We start from the raw sequence: 20,433 nt of genomic DNA, 5'->3' as shown, positions 1-20,433 counted from the left end.
GGCTACAGTCCATGGGCTCATAAAGAGTCAGACACAACAGGACTGAGCATGCACACACCTCAACGGAAACTGTTCTCTTCGCTTTCCCTGAATTCACACACACACAGTGGTCGCCAGAGCAGCATCTGACAGCTAAATTTCCTGTGAAACACTTTCCTCTAGATGTCCCAGACACTTTCGGTTTTCTTTCTACCTCTGGCTGTTCCTTTACAGCTTCAAGTTCTCGAGTACCCTCTTCTGGATGTGGTGCCATACCTTCCAGACCTGACACCCCTGAGCTGTTACTTCTATCACCTTCCTGACGCCTCCACATTTACTTCACACTCAGTGTGCCCAGACTGGGCTGCAACAATGGCTGCCCCCTCAACTCCTGTCCTGCGCCTCATCCTGTGGCCCCATTTCAGTGACACTGCCTGCAGTCCCCCAAGCTAAGAAGTGAAATTAGCCCCAACTCTCCCGTGTCCCAGGTCCACCTTTAACTCCTATGAATTCTAGTTCTATGTCAGATCCCTGCCTCCCCTCTAATCCCTCAAGGCTTCTTTGTGGCCTCTGAACCATTCACCTGGCTTTCAGTGTCCTTAGTGGTCTGTCTCCTGCCAACCTCCTTGCTTTTTGTCCGTACATTCCACCCCCAGGATGTCTGTAAGCTCTAACAAGTCTGCTATGCAGCTTCAGGGGCTCTCTCCATACTTCCCCAACCCCAACTCTCTTAACCTTAAGACCAGCTTAAATATCACCTCTGAGGGAACTTCCCTGGCAGTCCAGTGGTTAAGACTCCATGCTTCCAGTGCAGAGGGTGCAGGTTCCATCCCTCGTCAGGGAACTAAGATCCCTGCAGGGCACAGCTAAAAAACGTCACCTCTGGGAAGAGCTTCTCTAAACTCCAAGATAGCACTGAGGACCTCTCCTATCCAACAGCTCCACCATCATGGTCCCAGTGACAAGGGACTGCTGTCAGTCCCCCAAGGGACTACTGACGCTGTCAGTACCTCTCTGATTATCTGCAGAAATAAAGGTAAGATGAGTTACCTAACTTTGGAATGCTTTGACGATGAGAATGAGCTAGCACTGAAGGCCTTTAAACTCAGGTGGTGCAATGGTAAAGAATCTGCCTGCCAATGCAGGAAAGTCAGGAGACATGAGTTCAATTTCTGGGTTGGGAAAATTCTGAAGGAAATAGCAACCTGCTCCAGTACTCTTCCTGGGAAATTACACGGCCAGAGGGGCCTGGACATGAGTGAGCATACACCTGCACACAAAGTTGCCACCATTGCTTCTCTTTGCTACACTGAGTTGCATGAGGTTCATGCCCGCTCACCAAAGTTCCGCGAACTGCAGTGCCCATTGATTACAAATGTGACAAATTTATGAACCCTTCTAGATCTGAGTTCATGAAGACATAACCAAGGAGCAAGTGTAGAATGACTCCACACCCACAAACCCAGTTCCTGGAACACTTTGGGGCTTATAGCCCCACTTGAATCCATGCCGATTCACCTAAGCCTAGGGAGACCCCCCCCAACTTTCCGCCTCTCCCCACCCACCTCAAACACAGGCACGGGTGGGGTAAGGATATAATACTTTATTCACTCTAACATGGGCGGAGGGGATGTAATGAGGGGGAAGTGGGCACGTTTCCAGGGATCCCGGTAAGGGAATCCTGTCTCCCAGTTCCAGGGCAGCCAGGCCTGCCAGTCCCATCCTATTCAAGACGCTGGTGGTGGGGCGGGGAGTTGTCCAGATTAACGCAGCCCCAGGTTGAGATCCCAGAGTGCCCCTCCCCACCTGGAGGCTCGCACCCCGCGGAGAAAAGAAACGGCGGCTCAGCTGCCCTCACAATCTGGGCAGCGCTCGGTGGCAGTGGCTCCAGCTGGTAGCTTGAAGTCCCGGCCGCAGCCGGCGCAGATATAGAGACGGCGCCGCATATGCGCGCGACGATGGCGGATGAAGTGCGAGCTGAGGCGGAAGCGCCGGCCGCACTCGGAGCAGGGATAGGGCCGCTCGCCAGTGTGCGTGCGCGCATGCTCCGCCAGGTTGGAGCGGTGGCCGAAGCCGCGGCCGCACACAGGGCAGCGGTGCGGCTTCTCGCCCGTGTGCACGCGCCGGTGCTTGGCCAGCGCCGAGCTCTGGGCGAAGCGCGTGCCACAGTCGGCGCAGGCGTACGGCCGCTCGCCCGTGTGCGTGCGTCGGTGGCGCGCCAGGCATGAACTGCCGCCGAAGGCGCGTCCGCAGTCCGGGCACGCGTACGGCTTCTCGCCCGTGTGCACGCGCAGATGCTGTGCGTAGTTGGAGCTCTGCGCGAAGCGGCGGCCGCATTGTGCGCATGCGTACGGCTTCTCGCCCGTGTGGCGCCGCCGGTGCTGCCGCAGGTTCGAGGCGGCCGAGAAGCGCTTGTCGCACTCCGGGCACTCGTAAGGCCGTTCGCCTGTGTGGGTGCGGCTGTGTTTGGTCAGCGCCGACTTCTGCGAGAAGCGCCGGCCGCACTCCGTGCACGCAAAGGGCCGCTCGCCCGTGTGTATGCGGACGTGCTTGGCCAGTGTGGAGCGGCGTGCAAAGGCGCGGCCGCAGTCCCGGCACGCGTGTGGGCGTGCCGGGTCCGCCGATGGCGCTGGCGCCTCGCTCGAGACCTGCGGGGAGAGGGGGACAGGTCAGCCCTGACGGAGAGACCCAGGAGCCGGAGACCTGGGGCTCCACCAGCTGCAGCCTCTCCGTCCCTCGTTTGTTAAGTAGTTAAAATCAAGGGGTGCACCTCTCAGGACGGTTGTGCGCGTCTAATGAGATAATTAACGCACATATTACAATGCCTGGTGTCGTTCCAGCTATTCTTTATTAATTCAACCAAAATTTATTGAGCGCGTAATGTGCCAGACTCTGTTCTAGGAACTGAGGATTCAGCATTAAATTTTTTTTGAATTCATAATTTCAGGAAGAATGGCTGAAAGGGGTGCTGGTACGGGGCGATGGTGCAAATTTAAATAGGGTTAAGAAACCTCACTGATGTCATGAGCCTTTACCTAAAGGAGGTGAAAGAGCAGGTTCCAGAGGGGAAAGCAAGGCCCCGAGGGAGGAGTTTTTCTGTTCCAGGAATGACAAGAAAAAGTGCCTAGGGCAGAACACAGGAGGGGAGGAGTAATCCATGGAGTGGTCCTTAAGGCGTTATCTTAGCATAGAGCCTTGAATGAGAATCTGATGAGGAACCAGTAGAGGAGATGTCGGAAGGTTCTGAGCAATGAGGTACAGATAAGACTCATATTTAAAAGGTTCCACAGAATAGCGGAGGAGAAGGGGCAGAAACCCACCGAGGAGGCCCCTGTACTGCAGGCCAGAGAAGACAATGGCTTGGACCCAGGCGACAGAGGTGGAAAGTGAAAGTGGTAAGTGGTCTGCTTCTGGATATAGTCTGCAATTGGAGACAGCCAACCTAATGATAGATTAGACATGAGATATAAAGAGAGGCGTCAAGACGACTCCAAGGACTTAGAGCTTAGCAACTGCAAAGGCGGAATTATCATCTACAGAATGGTTGTGGGGGTGGAGGGTTGCGGGGGGAACAACGAGTTGGTACCTGTGATCTGTTTCTGATCCTATCCGCAGTTGTCCTGGACACATCTGGAGCTCAGGAGAGAGGCCCAGGCTGGAGATGTAAATTGGGAAGACATCAGCCTGCAGGGGATTTTTAAAGCCTTGAGACTGGATGAATTCACCCAGGGACTAGAGAGAACTGGGAGGCAAGATGCAAAGCAGCCAGCAAAGGAGACAGCAGCCAGTGAGGTCAGAGACCCAGGAGAGCATGGTGTCTTAGAGCCAGGCTACAATCAAGTTCAGGCTCTTTAATAAACTTTTAAGAGCAAGCACCTATCATTTTTTTAAGCTGCACAAAAGGCGGCAAGGGTGAAACCCAAATACTCTGAGGCCTGAAATGAAAAGAATTTGAGAATAAATCAGTTTCATGAGGTCTGGGTCTCTAGAGATAAAATCAGAAAAAATAAATGCTTTATAAGAGACAGATGAAGGGAAAACAGTTTGTACTAACAGTAAAGAGGAGTACTGAGGATACACTGCTTCCTTGGTAGAAAAGAGAAGGCTCATCCTAGCAAAAGTGATGTTGAATCTTTGCTATGGACTAAGCAGGGCTTCCCTGGTGGCTCAGATGGTAAAGTGCCTGTCTGCAATGTGCGAGACCCAGGTTCAATCCCTGGGTTGGGAAGATCCCCTGGAGAAGGAAATGGCAGCCCACTCCAGTACTCTTGCCTGGAAAATCCCATGGACAGAGGAGCCTGGTAGGCTACAGTCCATGGGGTCACAAAGAGTCGGGCACGACTGAGAGACTTCACTTTCATGGACTAAGCAAATAGAATATTAATTCATGACCAAGTGAAAAAACAGGCATGTATTAAGGATAAAGCATTAGCTTCCGTCTCCCCATATTCCTTCTTTACCAAGTAATTATCATTATTCTTTTATAGATAAAGAAACAGCTTGAGAGAGGTGACAACTAGGGAGTAGTAAGGCCTTTTTCTGAAGCTGTAAGGAGAGCAGCTTCAGGGCCTTCAAGATCCTTTGTTAAAGACTAGTTTTTGGGGACTCCCCTGGTGGTCCAGTGGCTAAGCCTCCATGCTCCCAATGCAGGGGGCCCAGGTTCAATCCCTAGTCAGGGAACTAGATCCTACATCCCACAACTAAGACCTGGCACAGCCAAAATAATCAATTAATTAATTTTAAAAAGACAGCAGCTTTTTGGTAACCACCTCAGAAATGTGGGGCTTCCCTTGTAGCTCAGCTGGTCAAGAAACTGCCTGCCATGTGGGAGACCTGGGTTCAGTCGCTGGGTTGGGAAGATCCCCTGGAGAAGGGAAAGGCTACCCACTTCAGTATTCTGGCCTGGAGAATTCCATGGACTATATGTAGTCCAAGGGGTCGTAGAGAGTCAGACATGACTGAGAGACTTTCACTTTCACTTTTTCAATAATGTGGAAACGAAGCAGTTTGAAAAATTAGTCACCAACCAAAGCAACCCTGGCTACAACAGTTATATAATGATATTAGTGATAACATTAGAGTATAAGATTTGACAGTGTTGTTATGTACATTATTGTATTAAATCTTCTTGTCACCCCTCCCCCACCCCTACCCTCAGGATCAGGCATTATCTTTTGGTAAGTGAGAAGACTTAGCTGAGAGAGATTAAATTGATATAGCCCATGAGAGTCAGGACTGACTTTTAGAGTTCTCATCCTTCAGCCATAGGCTACACTGCTTCCCTGCACTCAGAGTGCCAAGATGTGCCAGCGGCTGGATTCCAAGTGCCTGGCACTCTCCAAGAGGGATTCAAGGTTAAAATACAACTTGATACTTTAAATTGAGAAACTCCCCACAGCAACTTGGCACAGTCTGAATTCAAGGTCACACTTTCCAGTCTTGCCCTGGTTTTAACAACCAAGGGGTTTATATCGTGGAAATAATTTTTCTCATTATATCTATATTTTTCTGGCCCATTTTTTTCTTTGGCATCCTTCTTTTAGGTGACTGACCAGTCTGAGGACTTTCTTAACCCTGGATTCACTAATTTGGGAAAAAGAAATTCTTCACACAAGTACCCTTGGAATCTCCAACTCCAGGAGGAGAGGCCTTGGGTGCTCCAGGAAGAATCTTGGTAAGAGGGGTTGAGTCTAGCTCATTAAGACCCCAGGCAAGTCCCTCCCTCCCCCTGCCTCACTGAACCAAGGAAGGCAAGGTAGGCTAGGTAACATCAAGTATTTCCAGACGTGAAGTATGCACATCACAGAATGCAAGAGGCTTCTAAGTATTATGTAGGCTTACTTTTATCTTAGTATGATCATAATGTATTTATCTTCATGATTATTAGAAAAACAACACATCACATGAATCCCAGTTTTATCAGCATTATTGTTCAGATGAAGGTAAATTTATTTATCAAAACAACATGAATCTATTTGAAGAAGGCAACTAAATAAATGAGCACAACAGGTGAGTAATAGACACGTGAATGAAGTTTGGCAAATACCAGACTTACATGTCTTTTCAATTCTACAACTGTCAGATTTTAAAATTAGAATAATGGGTGTCTGCACTCTTAACATGAGAGCACTAGGGGGATAATGTAGTATAATAATATGATAATCCAAGTATTTAAAGTTAGTGATTTTTGTCTTTCTGCTTAAGTTTAAAAAAAGAGCAAACGTTCCAGTTTCTTCTTCAACCATTACTTTTCTAATTAATAAATAACTACCATTTACTAAGCACTCACTATGTGCCAGGAACTGCAATAAATACTTTTCACCCATGTTCTTGTTTTAAATTCTCCCAACCCTTTGGGTTAGATTGTATTAGCTCCATTTTAAAATGATAGAAGACTCAGAAGTAAGTGACTATCAAGGCCCTACAGCTGATCCATCAGCAGGGCCAGGGTTTACAACGGAAGGCTGTCATTGTCCAAAATGCCTTTTCTCTCAGCCATGATGCAATCCTATCTCACTGACAAGCTTGAGGTCACCTCCACAGCTTGTCTCCCTCCCTGGATTCTTTTAGCTATCCAAATCTCCCTTCTTTGGAGTACAGAGTATAAAATACAATCCTGACCTCCCTCATTCATTGCTACAAGAAGGGTGGTCCACAGACCAGCAGCGTCACTGGCAACTTGTTAGAAATACAGAATCTCAAATCCCACTCCAAACCTACTGAATCAGAATCTTCACTTTAGCAAGATCCCCAAGTGGAATGTATGCATGTTAAAAATGAAAGCTGATCTAGAAGAGAGGCACACTACTCCCAGAGAAAGCAGATGGGAAAAGTAAAGAGCATTTTACAGGCCAAAAGACCACATGGGCAAAGTCTTCAAGGTCAGGTGTACTTGAAACTGGGGCATGGGAAGGATGCTGACTGACTAGAGATGAAGCCATGAGGTCGAAGGATGAAGAGCTTGGAATGCCAGGCGTGGGAGCTTAGAGAAACAAAACCGCTCAAGGTTCGATTTTAAGCAAGGAAAGACAGAACTGGATGTACGTAGAACCCTCTGGGAAAAAAATCTTTCTATTCATTAAGATAGTTTGGATTTTGATAAGGGGGTAAGAGACTGATCCCTGCGTGCAGCATAATTAGGGCCTGTCCTGGACAATGACTGGCCATGGGACTGGGTGAGAGCTGAGACTCATAGAATGTGGACACTGAGCTTTGGAGACCACTATTTCATAAGAACCCAGACTCACGGAGACCACACAGCAAGTTGATGAGCTATTTTGTGGGCACAGTGCTAAATCTTTGTGGGATGTGTGTGTAACTCATTTCTACTCTCCTCCAAATCCAGTCACCCACATGATATTTAGACTGGATTTCAAGGATTTTACTTTCATTATCTCATTTTATAGATGAGAAAGCTGTTGAGGCAAAGCTGGTAAATGTGGTTGTTAGGATTTGAACCGACGCTTTTAACCACTAAGTGACACCATTCAGAGTGTAGCCCTACCTCCCTTTCATGACTAGCCATGCCTACCTCCACCCTTCCATCCTTAGCTCCAGCCACTCCAATCAATGTTCCCAAATATCTCCTTCTTTCCATCTTCCCTCCACTGCTGCCACTACCTTAGAGCAGGTTATCAGCCTTACCTGACCTGGTCTCCCCATGACAACCAACGATTCTAAAAAGGAAATGTGATCATACCTCTTCTCTGATTTGAAGCTTCTCACGGCACTGCATAACCTAACACAGTAGGTACAAATCTATAGGCTGACTATACATACGCAAACAGTCTGGTCCATCTGTTTCTCTGGCCTTATCTTTTCTGAGCACTTGCTGTTTTCCTCATCCTGGAATGCCCTTCCTCCTCCTCTATTTGCCATACTCCCGCTAAGTTTACAAGGCCCATGTCAAAGTTATTTCCCTGAAACCTTTCCTACTGCCTTGAGTTATTTGCCTTCAATCCTCAGTCTAGGCCTCCATGTTGGTTTCCCTGTTCACATCCAGCCCCAGGATTCAGCCTTATTGAGGCCTTGATAAAAATGAGTTGGAACATCTCCAGAAGGATGACCTCGCCCAACGTCCTGAACTTTAGGAGGAAGAATGAATAATAATAGCAACAAATATGTACAGAATGTTTATTGTGTGCCAGACACAGTTCTAACTCTTTACAAGTATTAACTCATTTAATCCTTCCAATCCCAAGAAGTAGGTGCTATTATGATTTCACTTTTACCAATAAGGAAACTGAGGCACAAAGAGGTTAAACTTGCCAAAGGTCACACAGCTGGTAAGTAAGTGATGGAGTTGAAAGTCCACCCTAAACTCTGGAGTCTTGAGTTCTTAACTTACAGGCCAAAGGAGACCAGGGGATTCACAGGGCCGGAAGAGGCAGGCTGAGCTAGGAGGATGGGCCAAGGAGGCCTGAGAAAAACAGAACTAAACGAGCCAAGGCAGTGAAAGCGCGGAGTCCTAACCACTGAACCGCCAGGGAATTCCCTAAATAGTTATTTTGACTGGAAGAGGAGGCCACAGAAGCTAGCCCCCTCCCCCTAGGGTCCACCACACCCACTAGGGGGCAGCAGAACTTTCTTTTCCTGGGAACTGGCCCCTGTGCAGAAAGAAATCAGGGAACCCGGGCCCAGAAAACCTGCATATGGACACAAGGGCTGCTCTGGCTGGGGATGGGAGTCTTGTAGAGTTCTGGGAAACAGAAATATACCTAGTGGCAGCTAGGGTCCTGAAAGGGGAAATCTCATACTTTGATCTCCTTAAAACTCCCCTCTTTTAAACCTTCCACACCCTTGTCAGTCTAACCCTGCTACACATCAAGCTCCACGAGAAACCGAGGAGGGCATTTACTCCCCAGCACCCAGCACAGAGCCTGGCACAGTAGGCGTGACATCTGTATTGTGGCAGCATGGACAATGGGACAGAAGGATGGGTGGCCAACTCAGATTCTAAGCCTGAGAGTCCTGGGAAAGTAGGGGCAGGATCCCTGGCTTCTGACTGAGGGAGGTTGGACCTGAACCAGATTTAGGGCCGATGGAACCCCCGTGGTGTGGGACACGTACCTCCTTGTTGTCCATAGGGATCTTGAGTTTCACCACTTCATACTTCTCTTCACCCTCTTCCTCCTCACCCTTCACCAGCAGCACCATCTCCTCTTGCATCTCTTCCTCCTCCTCCTCCTCCGTCTGCTGTTCACCGGGCATCTTGGTGTCCTGGGGCAGGGAGCTGAGTCAGCTCAGGACCCGCCCCCTCGACCATGGCTCTGGCCCACACAAGGCGATGCAGCCGTGGCTTCTCCTCCCATGCCCAGATCTGTGTCTGACCCTCTTCCCTGTATCCCAGCCCGGCTCTAGGCCCCAGCCTTGTCCCGGGACCAGCTCGAAAGACTCGTTCACGCTACTCATCCTGGCATTCAAGGCCCTGAACACTTCGAATCTCCAGCCCCGTTGAGACGCCACCCTCCCCGCGCTGAGTCACTCCCAGGAGCCTGGGTCAGCGGCCCGGAGCTCTAGGGCACGGGCTGGAGGCGGGATCGGGGCGGAGACCCTGGGGGGTGCGCACTCACCAGCCGCAGGTTCGGGCGCTCGCGCTGCCCCAGGCCAGGGCGCCGGGCGGTTGGGCACTCTGCGACGCTGCGACTCCGGGGGCGGGGCATGGGCGGGGCCTCAGAGGCGACTGGCCATTGGTTCAGAACACATAACTCCGCCCCCGAGGGGGAGGGGTCAGAGGACCCAGGCGTCCGGCCCAAACTGCCCTGGGAGGGTGGCAAGCCCACACCCAGCGCCTTCCGCTATTCCATAACTCCCAAAGACCCCAGGCCGGCCTACTCGGTGTTCAACGTCCTCACAGTCCAGTTGTGACCTACCTTCAAGGCTCGTTTCCTGTGGCCGGCTCGGAGGTCTCCGTGGCGGCCAAGCGCGTCTGCTCCGCCCGAAATAGGCCACGTGCGCTCCCGCCCCTGCCTGGGCCTCTCGCTGGCGCCCCGCCTGGAGGGCGGACCCTGTTGCCTCCTTACCTCTTTCCTTCCCTCTTTTTGCCTCCTCTTCCATCTTTTCTGCTTTCCCGGCATTGCCTTCGGGCAGTGGTCTCTGGGATAGCTTGCCCCTTTAGTACATACTTACCAACAGGCACCCAAGTTATCGCTGCCATTTATTGTGTGGTGCGCCTCTTGGGCGCCATCGTTATGCTAAGCCTTTTACACCCCTGATCTCCTCACAAAGGTGGGTCCATTTCACAGATGAGCTAACTGAAGTTCAAGGAGGTAAAATGATTTACCTAAGTTTCACAGTAAGTGTTGTCATAGCATCTCTGACAACCCAGTAGCCTAGGTGGAAATTTATAGCACACAGACCAGATCCAATCCACAGAAGTATTTTGGCCCTCAGGTTTAAAAGTATACTTCAAAAAAAGCCTGAGAGGTCTTTTACAAATTTTAATTCCCAATATTTAAAAATTGAGATAGTTCATATATAAAGATTTGTATTTTCGCACTTCTCTTGAAAAATATACCTAATTCTATTTTATGAATGGGGCAATGTGAATTCAGAAATGATGAAAGAAAGAGAAATAACATTCAGTAAGTGCTTACAATCCCTAGTGTCCTTACAACAACCCTGTGGGGATCAATAATATTATCTTCCTTTGACAAATGAGGGAACTAAAAGCTTAGAGAGCTTAAGTAATTTGCTCAAAGTCACATAGCTGGTAAGTAACAAATTCCAAAGCTCATTTTGTTTCTGTTGCACCAAATTATCTCTCAGAACTGAGGTTACATGAGGAAATCAGTAGCAGAGCCAGGAGTGAAGCCTGATCCTCAGTCTGCAGAACCCAGAGCATAATTTGGATGTTGGGATTACATCTGGTCAAAGTTTTGCTCTTCCTCAGACCTGTGAAAAGAGGGTAAATGAGTATGATACAATCAGGATCCCCCAAGTCACTTTGTGTTCATTCTCTCATCAAATATTTATTGAGCCCTACTGTGTGCCTGACACCATTTTAGATATTGGAGATGCAGGCATGAACAAAAGAGATGAAAACCTTGACTACTATGGCACTTCTCAGGATGTAAAAAATGTCAACAAGTAAATAAGATAATTCCAGCTAAGGATAAGTATCAGAAGGAAATAGGACCAGATGGTGCAACAGGGGGTGGCTATGGTTGGGGGCTTCTTTAATGTGAGCAGGGAAGGCATCTCTTAGGAAATAATACATGAAATGAAACTTGAATGATGAGAAAGGGTTAATCATTTGAAAATCTAGATGAAGAATGTTCTAGACAGAACTACAGAAACTTTATGGTGAGGTTAAAGTTGGCATGTCTGAGGGAAAGAGAGAAGACTTGTGTGGCTGGAGCCAAGTGAGGAGAAATGTCATGTGAGAGTTGGAAGAGAGGCAGGCAGGGGCCAGATTATGGCTGGAAATCTAGCAAAAGGCCAGACGTGCTTCGCCCTGATTCGGAGAATCAGTGAGGAGACTCAGCCGGGAGCAGTGAAAGTCCCCACTGGAAGGTCCTCCTACTGTGGGAGGATTTGGGAACAGACACTTGCAGAAGGAGGATCATGAACAAGTACCTGTCTGGAATCCAAGCTTGTTCCTGAGGGTCTCTTAGTCTAGTAAAGAAGATCATGATTTTAAAACACACATGAAGGGCTTCCCTAGGGGCTAAGTGGTAAAGAATCCCCCTGCCAGTGCAGGAGACACAGGTTCGATCCCTAATCGGAGAAGATTCCACATGCCACTGAGCATCTAAACCTGTGTGCCACAACTATTGAGCCTGTGCTCTAGAGCCTGGGAGCCACAACTACTGGAGCCTGTGCGACTACAGCCTGTGCTCCACAACGAGAAGCCACTGAAATGAGAAACCTGCGCACTGCAACTAGAGAGCGGCCCGTGCAGCAACAAAGAGCCAGCACAGCCAAAAATAAAAAGTTTTAAAACCCAATAATATATTCTCCAGGGGATCTTCCCAACCCAGGGATTGAACCTAGGTCTCCTGCATTGTGGGCAGATTCTTTACTGTCTGAGCCATGAGGGAAGCCTAGATAATATTTTATATGAAAAATAAACATATGAAATATACATATGAAAAGGAAATAATAGGTGTTCTGGCAGGAGACTAGTGGGATGAGTGAATAACTCCCTGGAAGGGAGTGGATATTGGGTACAGGCCTCACTGAAGAGATAGTGAGTGAGTAAAGTCGCTCACTCATGTCCAACTCTTTCTGATGCCATGGACTGTAGCCTAACAGGCTCCTCAGTCCATGGAATTTTCCAGGCAAGAGTACTGGAGTGGGTTGCCATTTCCTTCTCCGCTGAAGAGATAAAGGACCTTCAAAGATGAGTGGGGGTTTGCCAGAGGGACAAACAGGTAGCAGTTTGTGAGATTGTGAACTCTTGTGAAGAGCACATCATGTTCAAGGACATCATTCACCAAAGTATTGAGGGAGCGCTATTATGTGCCAGGCCCCGTTTAGGACTAGGCAGTAGAAAATTGAATTTGGAAAAGTCTTTATCTTACTTTTCACTATTCTGCATTTCACTATTTGCCTTCAGCCTCAGTAGTTTACCTGAGCTCCTGAATCCCTAAGGACTTGGTACAGAGAACACACCATCCGGCATCCATCATTCTTTAGGTCTTAACATAATTGCCACTTCTTTGAAGAGGCATTGGATCATGTAGGATTCTCTCCTACCTGCAAGCTTCCTGCGTAGTCTTTACCACACTTGAAAATATTTGTTCAATGTTTATCTTCTGCATAGAAACTGAGGGCAGAAGTTTTGTCTTGTTCATCTTTCTATGCCCTATACCCAGCACGCAGTAGGTAATGCTGTTGTTGAGTGTCTCTTTATCCTAAAGAAGCTCTTGATGTGTTAAGGGCTCAGAGGAAGGGGGTTCTAACCCAGGTTGGAAGTTTAGGGAAGACTTCTGGGAGGAAGCAACGCTTAAGGTATTTGGATTGGGGGTGGCGAGCATTCCAAGTTACGAAAACAAAACATTTAAGAGGCACAGAGTTGAAACCACACAAGTGGAAGGTCTTGAATGCCAACTAAGGAGTTAAGTTTTACAGACAGGACATGCTGCTATACGGCAGAGTTTTTAATAGGGGAGTGATGTGGTCAAATTTTTACAAAGTTCACGGCAGATTAGCTTGGAAGCCGACCTGGTAGTGTGGAGAGACATGGAAACCAGCAGAAACAATCTTCCCAAAGGCCTCCATTAAAGTCTTTGAGGGGTGTGTGCATCTAAGGACAGAAGCCGCAAAGAACCCCGGGGCTGAAGTCAAAACACTGGGATTTCGAGTCTGTGTAACAACTTGGTAGGGATGGGAAGGCTGGGAGGAACCGCGCTGCAGCAAGCTTTCATTGGTTTCTAGGGAATCCCGGCCAGTGGTTAAGATGTCGCGAGAACTTCTACCCAGGGACCGTTACCGCACGCAGATTAGCTGAAATGCCAAGCCAGCGAAGTTGCAGAGCAGTCTTGTACTTCGTTTCTTAGATGGGTGAGCCGCCCTAGTCTTTTTGGTCCCTGGCCAATTAGGTCAGTTCCTTTTCCCCCCTTCCTCCCTACTGGCGCCCTCCTTGGAAAAAGCTGGGAATTAAGAGTCCAGCATCTAACGACGCACGGATGGCTGGGAAATATGGTTGCCTTTTCCAGGGGATAGAGACATCGCCTTTGGGCTATGCAGCCTAATGACCCGTTTCTCGACAAATAAAAAGGGGTCGTAGGAAGGCGGGGTTTCCCTGAAGGCAGAGCATCAGCGTCTGGGTCTTCTGCGCCCCTACCAGACCGGCTGGCCACTTTTTCTCCGGGTACTTGTCGCCATAGCAACAGCGCTTGCCTAACACTGACCCCCGCACGCTCCCACCGGTGGCGTCGCGTTTTTCCTTTTAAGGGTCGCGCTAGATCCTGTGGCGTAGGTGGCGCCTGTGGGCAGCCAGCACTCAGGTCTAGGGCATCAACTGACAGACCTGGTGGCCGTTTTTTAACCCGTTGCCTGAGCTAAAAAGCAGCTTTGACGACCCAATTTCTTTGATGGGCTCAAAGATGGCAAGTTTACACATGGCTTGTGGGCTTTGCCTGTGGTGACCCTTCAGCACCTTTTTCACCCCTCACGATGCACACACACACACGCACACACCAGTCCAAGCCTCAGATAAGAAGCAGTTTATTGGCGAGAAGACATATGGAGATGTGGCTGTTAGGCCTTGGTAGTTCCCTGGCCTTTCCTCACTCCTATATTGCCCTTCTCCCAGCCAATGTGTGTCTGCTGCTGTCCACCAGGACCTGGGCTTGGCATCCAGAGCAAATGAGTGCTCATTCCGCTGTCTCACCTATTCTGTTGTGTCCAGGTGGTCAGGGCAGTTGGGTCTGAACTCACTCCAAGTGTCCTCTTCCTGGCTCCCACCATGTCCAGTGGCCTGAGGCTGGGTACTGCGTGCCTACCAACAGTACTCTCCCCATCAGCAGGATGGTCAAGATGGCCCGGCCTCACTCTTACCCTTAACCTCAGAAGTCTCATTGCTTCTAGGTCTAACAAACCTGGTTCAGGATGCTTGGTCTGGGTGGGGGTGGAGGGGAAGGCAAGGTTGGGAGGGGTCAATTTACAGGTTAAGAGGCAGTAGGAATTTAGAATTCTTTAAGGGCCCTCAGGCTAACGCTAGTTTATTAACAGGTATTTATTGCCTATTGTATTCCAGGCAGTGTTCTAGAAGCTGGGGGTATAAACCAAACTGGCAAGGTCCTGACCCAGCCCAGCCAGGACAGTTTCCTGAGCTTCAAGATCGTTTGTCTCCAAATTTCTATTTCTATCTATTCACTCCTTTGTCCCCTTTGTTTCTTCCCTTCCTTCTCCCTCCCACCACCTCCCAGGCCCTTTCTTCTCTGCTTAAGCAGCAGATACCCTCCCTTTGGTCTCTTGGGCCTCCACCCTCCCTGGACCCCATCATTCCAGTCCCATTGGTGGCTCCTGTTTGAGGGGCCTTGCCAGACCATCTCCTGTCCCAAAGGGCCTCAGGATCAGGTGCCCACGCTGGTGCTTGATACGGGCAGAACTGTCACCAAAGCCCTTGCCACACTCTGCACACTTGTATGGCTTCTCCCCAGTGTGTGTACGCCTGTGTTTGACCAGGTCTGAGCTCCGGGGAAACTCCTTCCCGCAGAAGCCGCACACATGGGGCTGGCTGGGTCCAGAGGGCTGAGCCCGGACTCGTGATCGAGGGGCAGTGGGTGCTGGGCCAGGGGGGTTATGTGGCCTCAGGAGAGTGGATGGTGGTGGTGGCCTAGCCCGTTCCCCACGATGGGTGCGGAGGTGCTTGACTCGGGCTGAGCTGTCGGCAAAACCTTTGCCACATTCTGGGCAGAGGTAGGGTTTTTCCCCCGTGTGTACACGATGGTGTTTCACCAGGTCCGAGCTCCGGCGGAAGCCCTTGCCACACTCAGGGCACTTGTGGGGCTTGTCACCCTCCAGTGGTGGTGGCGGTTCTCCAGCCTGTGGGCCCCCGGGCTCCGGCTCCAAGCCAGGCAGGCCAAAAGGGCCATCCCCTGAGTGTGAAGGGCTTCGAGGTGTCAGCGGGGGGCTGGTGCCTAGAGGAGGTGGGGGTGGGCTGGAGCTAGGGGGTGGGCTGGGGATCAGGGGGGCCAGAGGGTAGCCTGGGAAGCTGAAGTCCTGGGGCTCCATGTGAGTGAGGCGGTGGCGGAGGAGGGTGGAGCTGAGGCTGAAGGTACGGTCACACTCGGGACAGGCGTGAGGCCTTTCGCCACTGTGGGTGCGGAGGTGCTTGACTCGCGCAGAGCTGTCAGCGAAGCCCTTGCCACACTCGGGGCAGAGGTAGGGCTTCTCTCCTGTGTGCACTCGCAGGTGCTTCACCAGATCTGAGCCCCGGGCAAACTCCTTTCCACACACATCGCAGCCGAAGGGCTTAGGCCCCAGGTGACTGCGCTGGTGGCTCAGGAGGCTGCAGCTGAGCACAAATCTTTTGCCACAATCAGTGCAGATGTATGGCTTGTCCTGGGCCTTAGGTCCCTGTGCAGCTGCCGTGGCGGCTCGAGATGGCTGCCGCCGGGGCACCACGGGCCGGGGGACCTGCTCCCCTCGGTGTGTCCGCTGGTGCTTTATACGGGCAGAACTGTCGCCAAAGCCCTTGCCACAGATGCCACACTTGTACGGCTTCTCGCCCGTGTGTGTCCGCTGGTGTTTCACCAGGTCCGAACTCTGCCGGAAGCTCTTGCCACATTCACCGCAGATAGTGGGGCGCTCGCCAGCCGGGATCCTGGACCGAGGAATCTTTGGGGGCCCCTGGGCTGGCGCCCGGGCTCTGTAGGGCTTTTCGCCACTATGAGTTCGTTGGTGTTTAATCCGGGCAGAGCTGTCCCCAAAGCCCTTGCCACAGACCCCGCACTTGTAGGGCTTCTCCCCGGTGTGGGTTCGCTGGTGTTTCACCAGATCTGACATCTGCCGAAAGCTCTTGCCACACTCGCCACATACAGCAGCCCGATCACTAGCCTGGCCCCAGCGTGGTTCTCCTAGGAGGCGAGGGCCTCTGTCCCGAGCCTGAGGTTTTCCAGGCCCCTCCCTCTGGACCCACAGGTCATCCCAGGTCTGAATGCTTTTAGGTTTGAGAGAGGCATTTCCTACTTCATGACCTGGGGCCAAATCTTCCTCTTCCTTGAACTCCAAGTCATCCTCCTGTGGGGCATGTTCAAACTCATCTGGCTGAGAAATCTCCGCATGCTCACTCCCTAGACCTGGGGAAAGAAAAAGGAGCGGTAGATCCTGCCTTTTGGCTCAGCCTTCCCTCTGAGACTCAGATGGTAAAGAATCAGCCTGTGACATGGGAAAAACAGGTTCGATCCCTGGGTTGGGAAGACCACCTGGAAAAGGGAATGGCCACCCACTCCAGTATTCTGGCCTGGAGAATTCCACAGACAGAGGAGCCTGGTGGGTCCATGGGATTGCACAGTTGGACACACTGAGCGATTAACACACTATCTTCAATAGCAGTCTCCCCAGAAAGGCATCCTTGACAATCTGTGGTCGCAAAGATCTCTCTCCTCTGAATTTCCGAAGCCCTTATATTGTCTGTGCCTCTCAGTAACAGTAACCTCCTTTTACCATGCCTTTCATATGTGCCAATCATTACTGAATCCTTGCAAACAATCCTATGAGGTAATACTATTGACTGTCCCCATTTTACAGACATGCAGTCTCTGAGAATTTTAAGTCACTCACTCAAGGTTCTAAAGTAACAAAGCCAGGTTTCTAACTCGGGTCTGATTCCCAAGCCTGCTGTTAAGCCCTACCTTATATTCTATGTGGAAAGCCTGGTATTTACTAATTAGATTTTATCCCAATCTGCAGTTTATTTCTTCAGTCATCTTGTATGTACTTGAGAGGAGCCAGACACACAGCTGTCCCTCAGGATACTTAGCGTTGGTAGGAGAAATAAGATAAAACACAAATAATTATAACTGTAGGCTCAGAATGAACTGTGCTGTCACTAGAGAGAGGACATTAGAGAGATAGGGCTAGGCTTTCACAGCGCAGAAAAAAAGTAAACCATGGAAAGGAATGTGTGATAAAGCTGGAAAAGGATATTGGGACTGGATGAAGCATGGAAGATCTGAACTGAACGCTAGACTAACGCTTTTAATTAGTAGCAGAAGGGAGCTAGGGAAGATTTTTGTGGAGAGAGACAGGATTAGACCAGGACTCAGATCAATGTGGCTGCACAGTGAGGTCAACACTGGAGAGAAAAGGGCTGAGGGGAGGACGCTGCATTTGCCAGGATGAGATAGAACGAGGCCTGAAGTAGGACTGAAGCAGGGAGGATGATGATGACTGCAGGGGACGGGGAGAGAGTCCTTGAAATGATGCCCCTCAAGGCGTGTCGCTTAGCTGGTGCTCAGAAACACTGGTTCCCTCCCCCTCCCTGGCAGCACAGTTCACGTCCTATTTTTCTGGGTCTGGGCTAGGCAAAGCCCAGAACCGGGGGCCCCACCCGGCCATTACCTGCCCATGGAGGTGCACCGCTTCGGCCCTCACCTGTGCGGGCGCCTCTCAGATGCTCTCTCTCCTCTGAGCCGCGGAGATCCGGACCCCAGGGCTCCACCGCGCGCTCCATCGCCGGCACGCCGCCCTGAGCAAGGAGACAGACACAATTTCACGGTCACACAGCCATGTGCGGACGGCGGGGCCCTGCCGCTGCCCTCTGCCGGCCGGCACGGGCACCGGACAGCATTCGGGTGTCCGAGGTACGGGGCGCGGCTCCGGTGACCCTCGCCCGCGCCACCGGTCCCCCCTGCACCTGCTGCTCCTTCCGGCGCGCAGCCTCCCCCTTCCCCTCCGGCCGCTGCCGCTGCCGCTTCAGCCGCCGCTTCCGCCAGTCCGGGGCCCCCCGGAGCTCCTCCGCGGGGCTCCGGTGCCCGTGCCACCAGTGGCTAGGGGATCGGGCTCGGCGCCAAACGAGGAGGGGGCTCGGACCCGGGCGTCCCGGGGGCGGCCGCCGGGGGCGGGGACGGGAAGCGGAAGCGCCGGGCGGCACCGGGCCGCTCTAGGACCCTGGAGGAGCTGCACGCCTGTGGGGGCCGCCCGTGTCCTCTGGAGCTCGGTGGCCGGCGGGCAGCCGCGTGCCGCGGAAAGGGCTACTCTGAGCCAAGTCCAATTGCCCGAACTCTGTGGTATTAACCGTGTGTTTCCTGGGCTGGAGCTGGATGCGGAGGGCCGAAGACTCTTCCTAATTGTCGCTGTGTCCGGCCACCCGCGCCGACCTCCGGAGGTGGCAGACAGCTCCAGCCACCCCAGCCTGGAGAAACAAAGAGACAGCCAAAGACAGACCCAGGGAAAGGGGTGGGGGAAAGACCAAGGCAGACAAAGGGCGGCAGAGGGCGGCGGAGACCCCAGACGGGGCGGGGGCGGGGCGCCGAGACGCAGGAAACAAAGCCGGGCTGGTCGGCGAGGCCGAGGGCCGGGGGTGGGGGCTGGGCTGGGCTCGGCTTGGGGAGACCGAGGCGGCATCGGGAGCTAGTGGCAGACGCCAGATAAATGCTGGGGAGAGTCAGGCCGACGGACTTAGACTTGGATCCGGAGACTCTCAGAGTCGTAACCCAAAGAGCCCCCAGTCAGAGGATGCAAAGGCAGAGAGACCGAGAGACTGCAGCGGACCAAACACGCAGGAGCAAAAGATTGGCCTCCTGAAACAAAGACATGTAGAAACAGATAAGAGAGATTAAAGTCGCTGAAGCAGAGTCGGAGGAACTGGGCAGGGCACCTGGCGAGAAACAACCCCGGAGGCAGAGGAACAAAGAGAGAAACTGGCAGAGACAAAGAGAGACAGACGCATAGAAAAGAGGCCATGGGAAGACTAGGGACAGGCCTACGGCGCTACAAAAGGACCCAGGGAGAAGCGAAAACATTAAACCTTGTTTCCCAGCTTGGTGCAGCCCAGGTTGGGGCTGTTTCAGTGGTCCCAGGGGTGTGATCCCCAGTATCTCCTCTGGGCATGTTTGCCTTTGGGGAGTGGTTGGAGTGCCTCTGTTTGCAGCTCATCTAATGATGGAGAGAGTTAATTAAGATTTGTATATTAGTCAACACTTATTAGTGCCTCAGTACTATGCCAACAGTTTGATAAAGAGATAAAGCACATGTAAGAGTTGTCTTTGGGGTGCTACCATTTTAAAGGGGCAAGCACACAATTCATGATAAATAAGAACTGTAAGGGCATGAGAGTTATATGCACTAATTCAAGATATAGTATGGGAGACCAGGAAGAGGTCTTTGTGGGAATGAGCGTGCACAAATGTTTGTTGTTTAGTTGCTAAGCCATGTCCAACTCTTTGTGACCCCATGACAAGCTTCCCTGTCCTTCACTGTCTCCCGGAGTTTGCTCAAATTCATGTTCATTGAGTTGGTGATGCTATCTAAACATCTCATGCTCTGTTGCCCCCTTCTCCTGCCCTCAATCTTTCCCAGCATCAGGGTCTTTTCCCATGAGTCAGCTCTTTGCATCAGGGGCCAAAGTATTGGAGCTTAAACTTCAGCATCAATCCTTCCAATTAATATTCAGGGTTGATTTCCTTTAGGATTGACTGATTTGGTCTCCTTGCTGTCCGAGAGACCCTCAAAAGTCTTCTCCAGTACTGCAGTTAGAAGCATTAATTATTTGGTGCTCAGCCTTCTTTATGGCCCAATTTATCACATTTAGAACATGGAGACATACAGATATGTGGACAATCTACAATGACCTAGTGAACAAAGATATGATAGGAATGTGGTACAGAGAGAAACCTATAGAGTTTAGTGGCTGCGGACATTGTCTTTAAGGTCATTCATGCAAAGTTTTATTCCTGATCTTGTCATTTACTCCCTTTAACCTTGGGTGGGGAAGTTACTTCTGTTTCCTGAACTGTAAAATGGAGATACTAACTAATTTGAATGGTTGAGAATAATATG

The 20,433-nt window shown here is 51.0% G+C and overlaps 2 protein-coding genes and 1 long non-coding RNA gene across 7 annotated transcripts; 1 reads left to right on the top strand and 2 right to left on the bottom strand.

Annotated features, from left to right (window-relative positions):
- Window positions 1-1,567: 1,567 nt before the first annotated feature.
- ZNF771 (zinc finger protein 771) lies at window positions 1,568-10,070 on the bottom strand. 2 transcript variants are annotated; one of them, XM_069570887.1, is made up of 3 exons: window positions 9,852-10,070; window positions 9,049-9,198; window positions 1,568-2,627 (listed from the first exon to the last, which is right to left on the bottom strand). In XM_069570887.1, exons 1-3 carry the CDS (start codon window positions 10,053-10,055, stop codon window positions 1,824-1,826), a joined length of 1,158 nt encoding a protein of 385 aa, XP_069426988.1. In that variant the 5' UTR covers window positions 10,056-10,070; the 3' UTR covers window positions 1,568-1,823. The 2 variants fall into 2 exon arrangements, with proteins under 2 accessions (XP_069426988.1, XP_069426989.1); XM_069570888.1 differs by having other exon boundaries at window positions 9,552-9,928.
- On the top strand, window positions 3,261-3,851 carry LOC138429400 (uncharacterized). Its single transcript, XR_011252788.1, has 2 exons — window positions 3,261-3,374; window positions 3,595-3,851. It is a non-coding gene; the product is annotated as an uncharacterized lncRNA (long non-coding RNA).
- A 4,065-nt stretch (window positions 10,071-14,135) lies between the features above and the next one.
- ZNF48 (zinc finger protein 48) lies at window positions 14,136-18,826 on the bottom strand. Of its 4 annotated transcripts, none has more exons than XM_069570885.1 (3): window positions 18,671-18,826; window positions 18,028-18,121; window positions 14,136-16,730 (listed from the first exon to the last, which is right to left on the bottom strand). In XM_069570885.1, the coding sequence occupies exons 2-3, from the start codon at window positions 18,104-18,106 to the stop codon at window positions 14,929-14,931; spliced, it is 1,881 nt and encodes a 626-aa protein (XP_069426986.1). In that variant the 5' UTR covers window positions 18,107-18,121; window positions 18,671-18,826; the 3' UTR covers window positions 14,136-14,928. The 4 variants fall into 4 exon arrangements, with proteins under 4 accessions (XP_069426986.1, XP_069426984.1, XP_069426985.1 ...); XM_069570883.1 differs by having other exon boundaries at window positions 17,995-18,121; window positions 18,671-18,800; XM_069570884.1 differs by having other exon boundaries at window positions 18,290-18,784.
- Between the last annotated feature and the right edge of the window lie 1,607 nt (window positions 18,827-20,433).

This window comes from Ovis canadensis, chromosome 24 (assembly GCF_042477335.2).
Source record: "Ovis canadensis isolate MfBH-ARS-UI-01 breed Bighorn chromosome 24, ARS-UI_OviCan_v2, whole genome shotgun sequence".
In the NCBI taxonomy this organism is placed as follows: domain Eukaryota; kingdom Metazoa; phylum Chordata; class Mammalia; order Artiodactyla; family Bovidae; genus Ovis; species Ovis canadensis.
This window is presented reverse-complemented; position numbering and strand designations above follow the sequence as displayed.

Bases quoted from the DNA above. Each gene is read 5' to 3' on its own strand.
- ZNF771 (XM_069570887.1), bottom strand. From the start codon at position 10,055: ATGCCGGGAAAGCAGAAAAGATGGAAGAGGAGGCAAAAAGAGGGAAGG. The intron at 9,199-9,851 runs GTAGGTCACAAC...TCCCTGCCCCAG, and splicing joins ACAGGAAACGAGCCTTGAAG to GACACCAAGATGCCCGGTGA. The intron at 2,628-9,048 runs GTACGTGTCCCA...CTCTCCCCGCAG, and splicing joins TCCCTATGGACAACAAGGAG to GTCTCGAGCGAGGCGCCAGC.
- ZNF48 (XM_069570883.1), bottom strand. From the start codon at position 18,106: ATGGAGCGCGCGGTGGAGCCCTGGGGTCCGGATCTCCGCGGCTCAGAG. The intron at 16,731-17,994 runs GTAATGGCCGGG...TTCTTTCCCCAG, and splicing joins CGGTGCACCTCCATGGGCAG to GTCTAGGGAGTGAGCATGCG.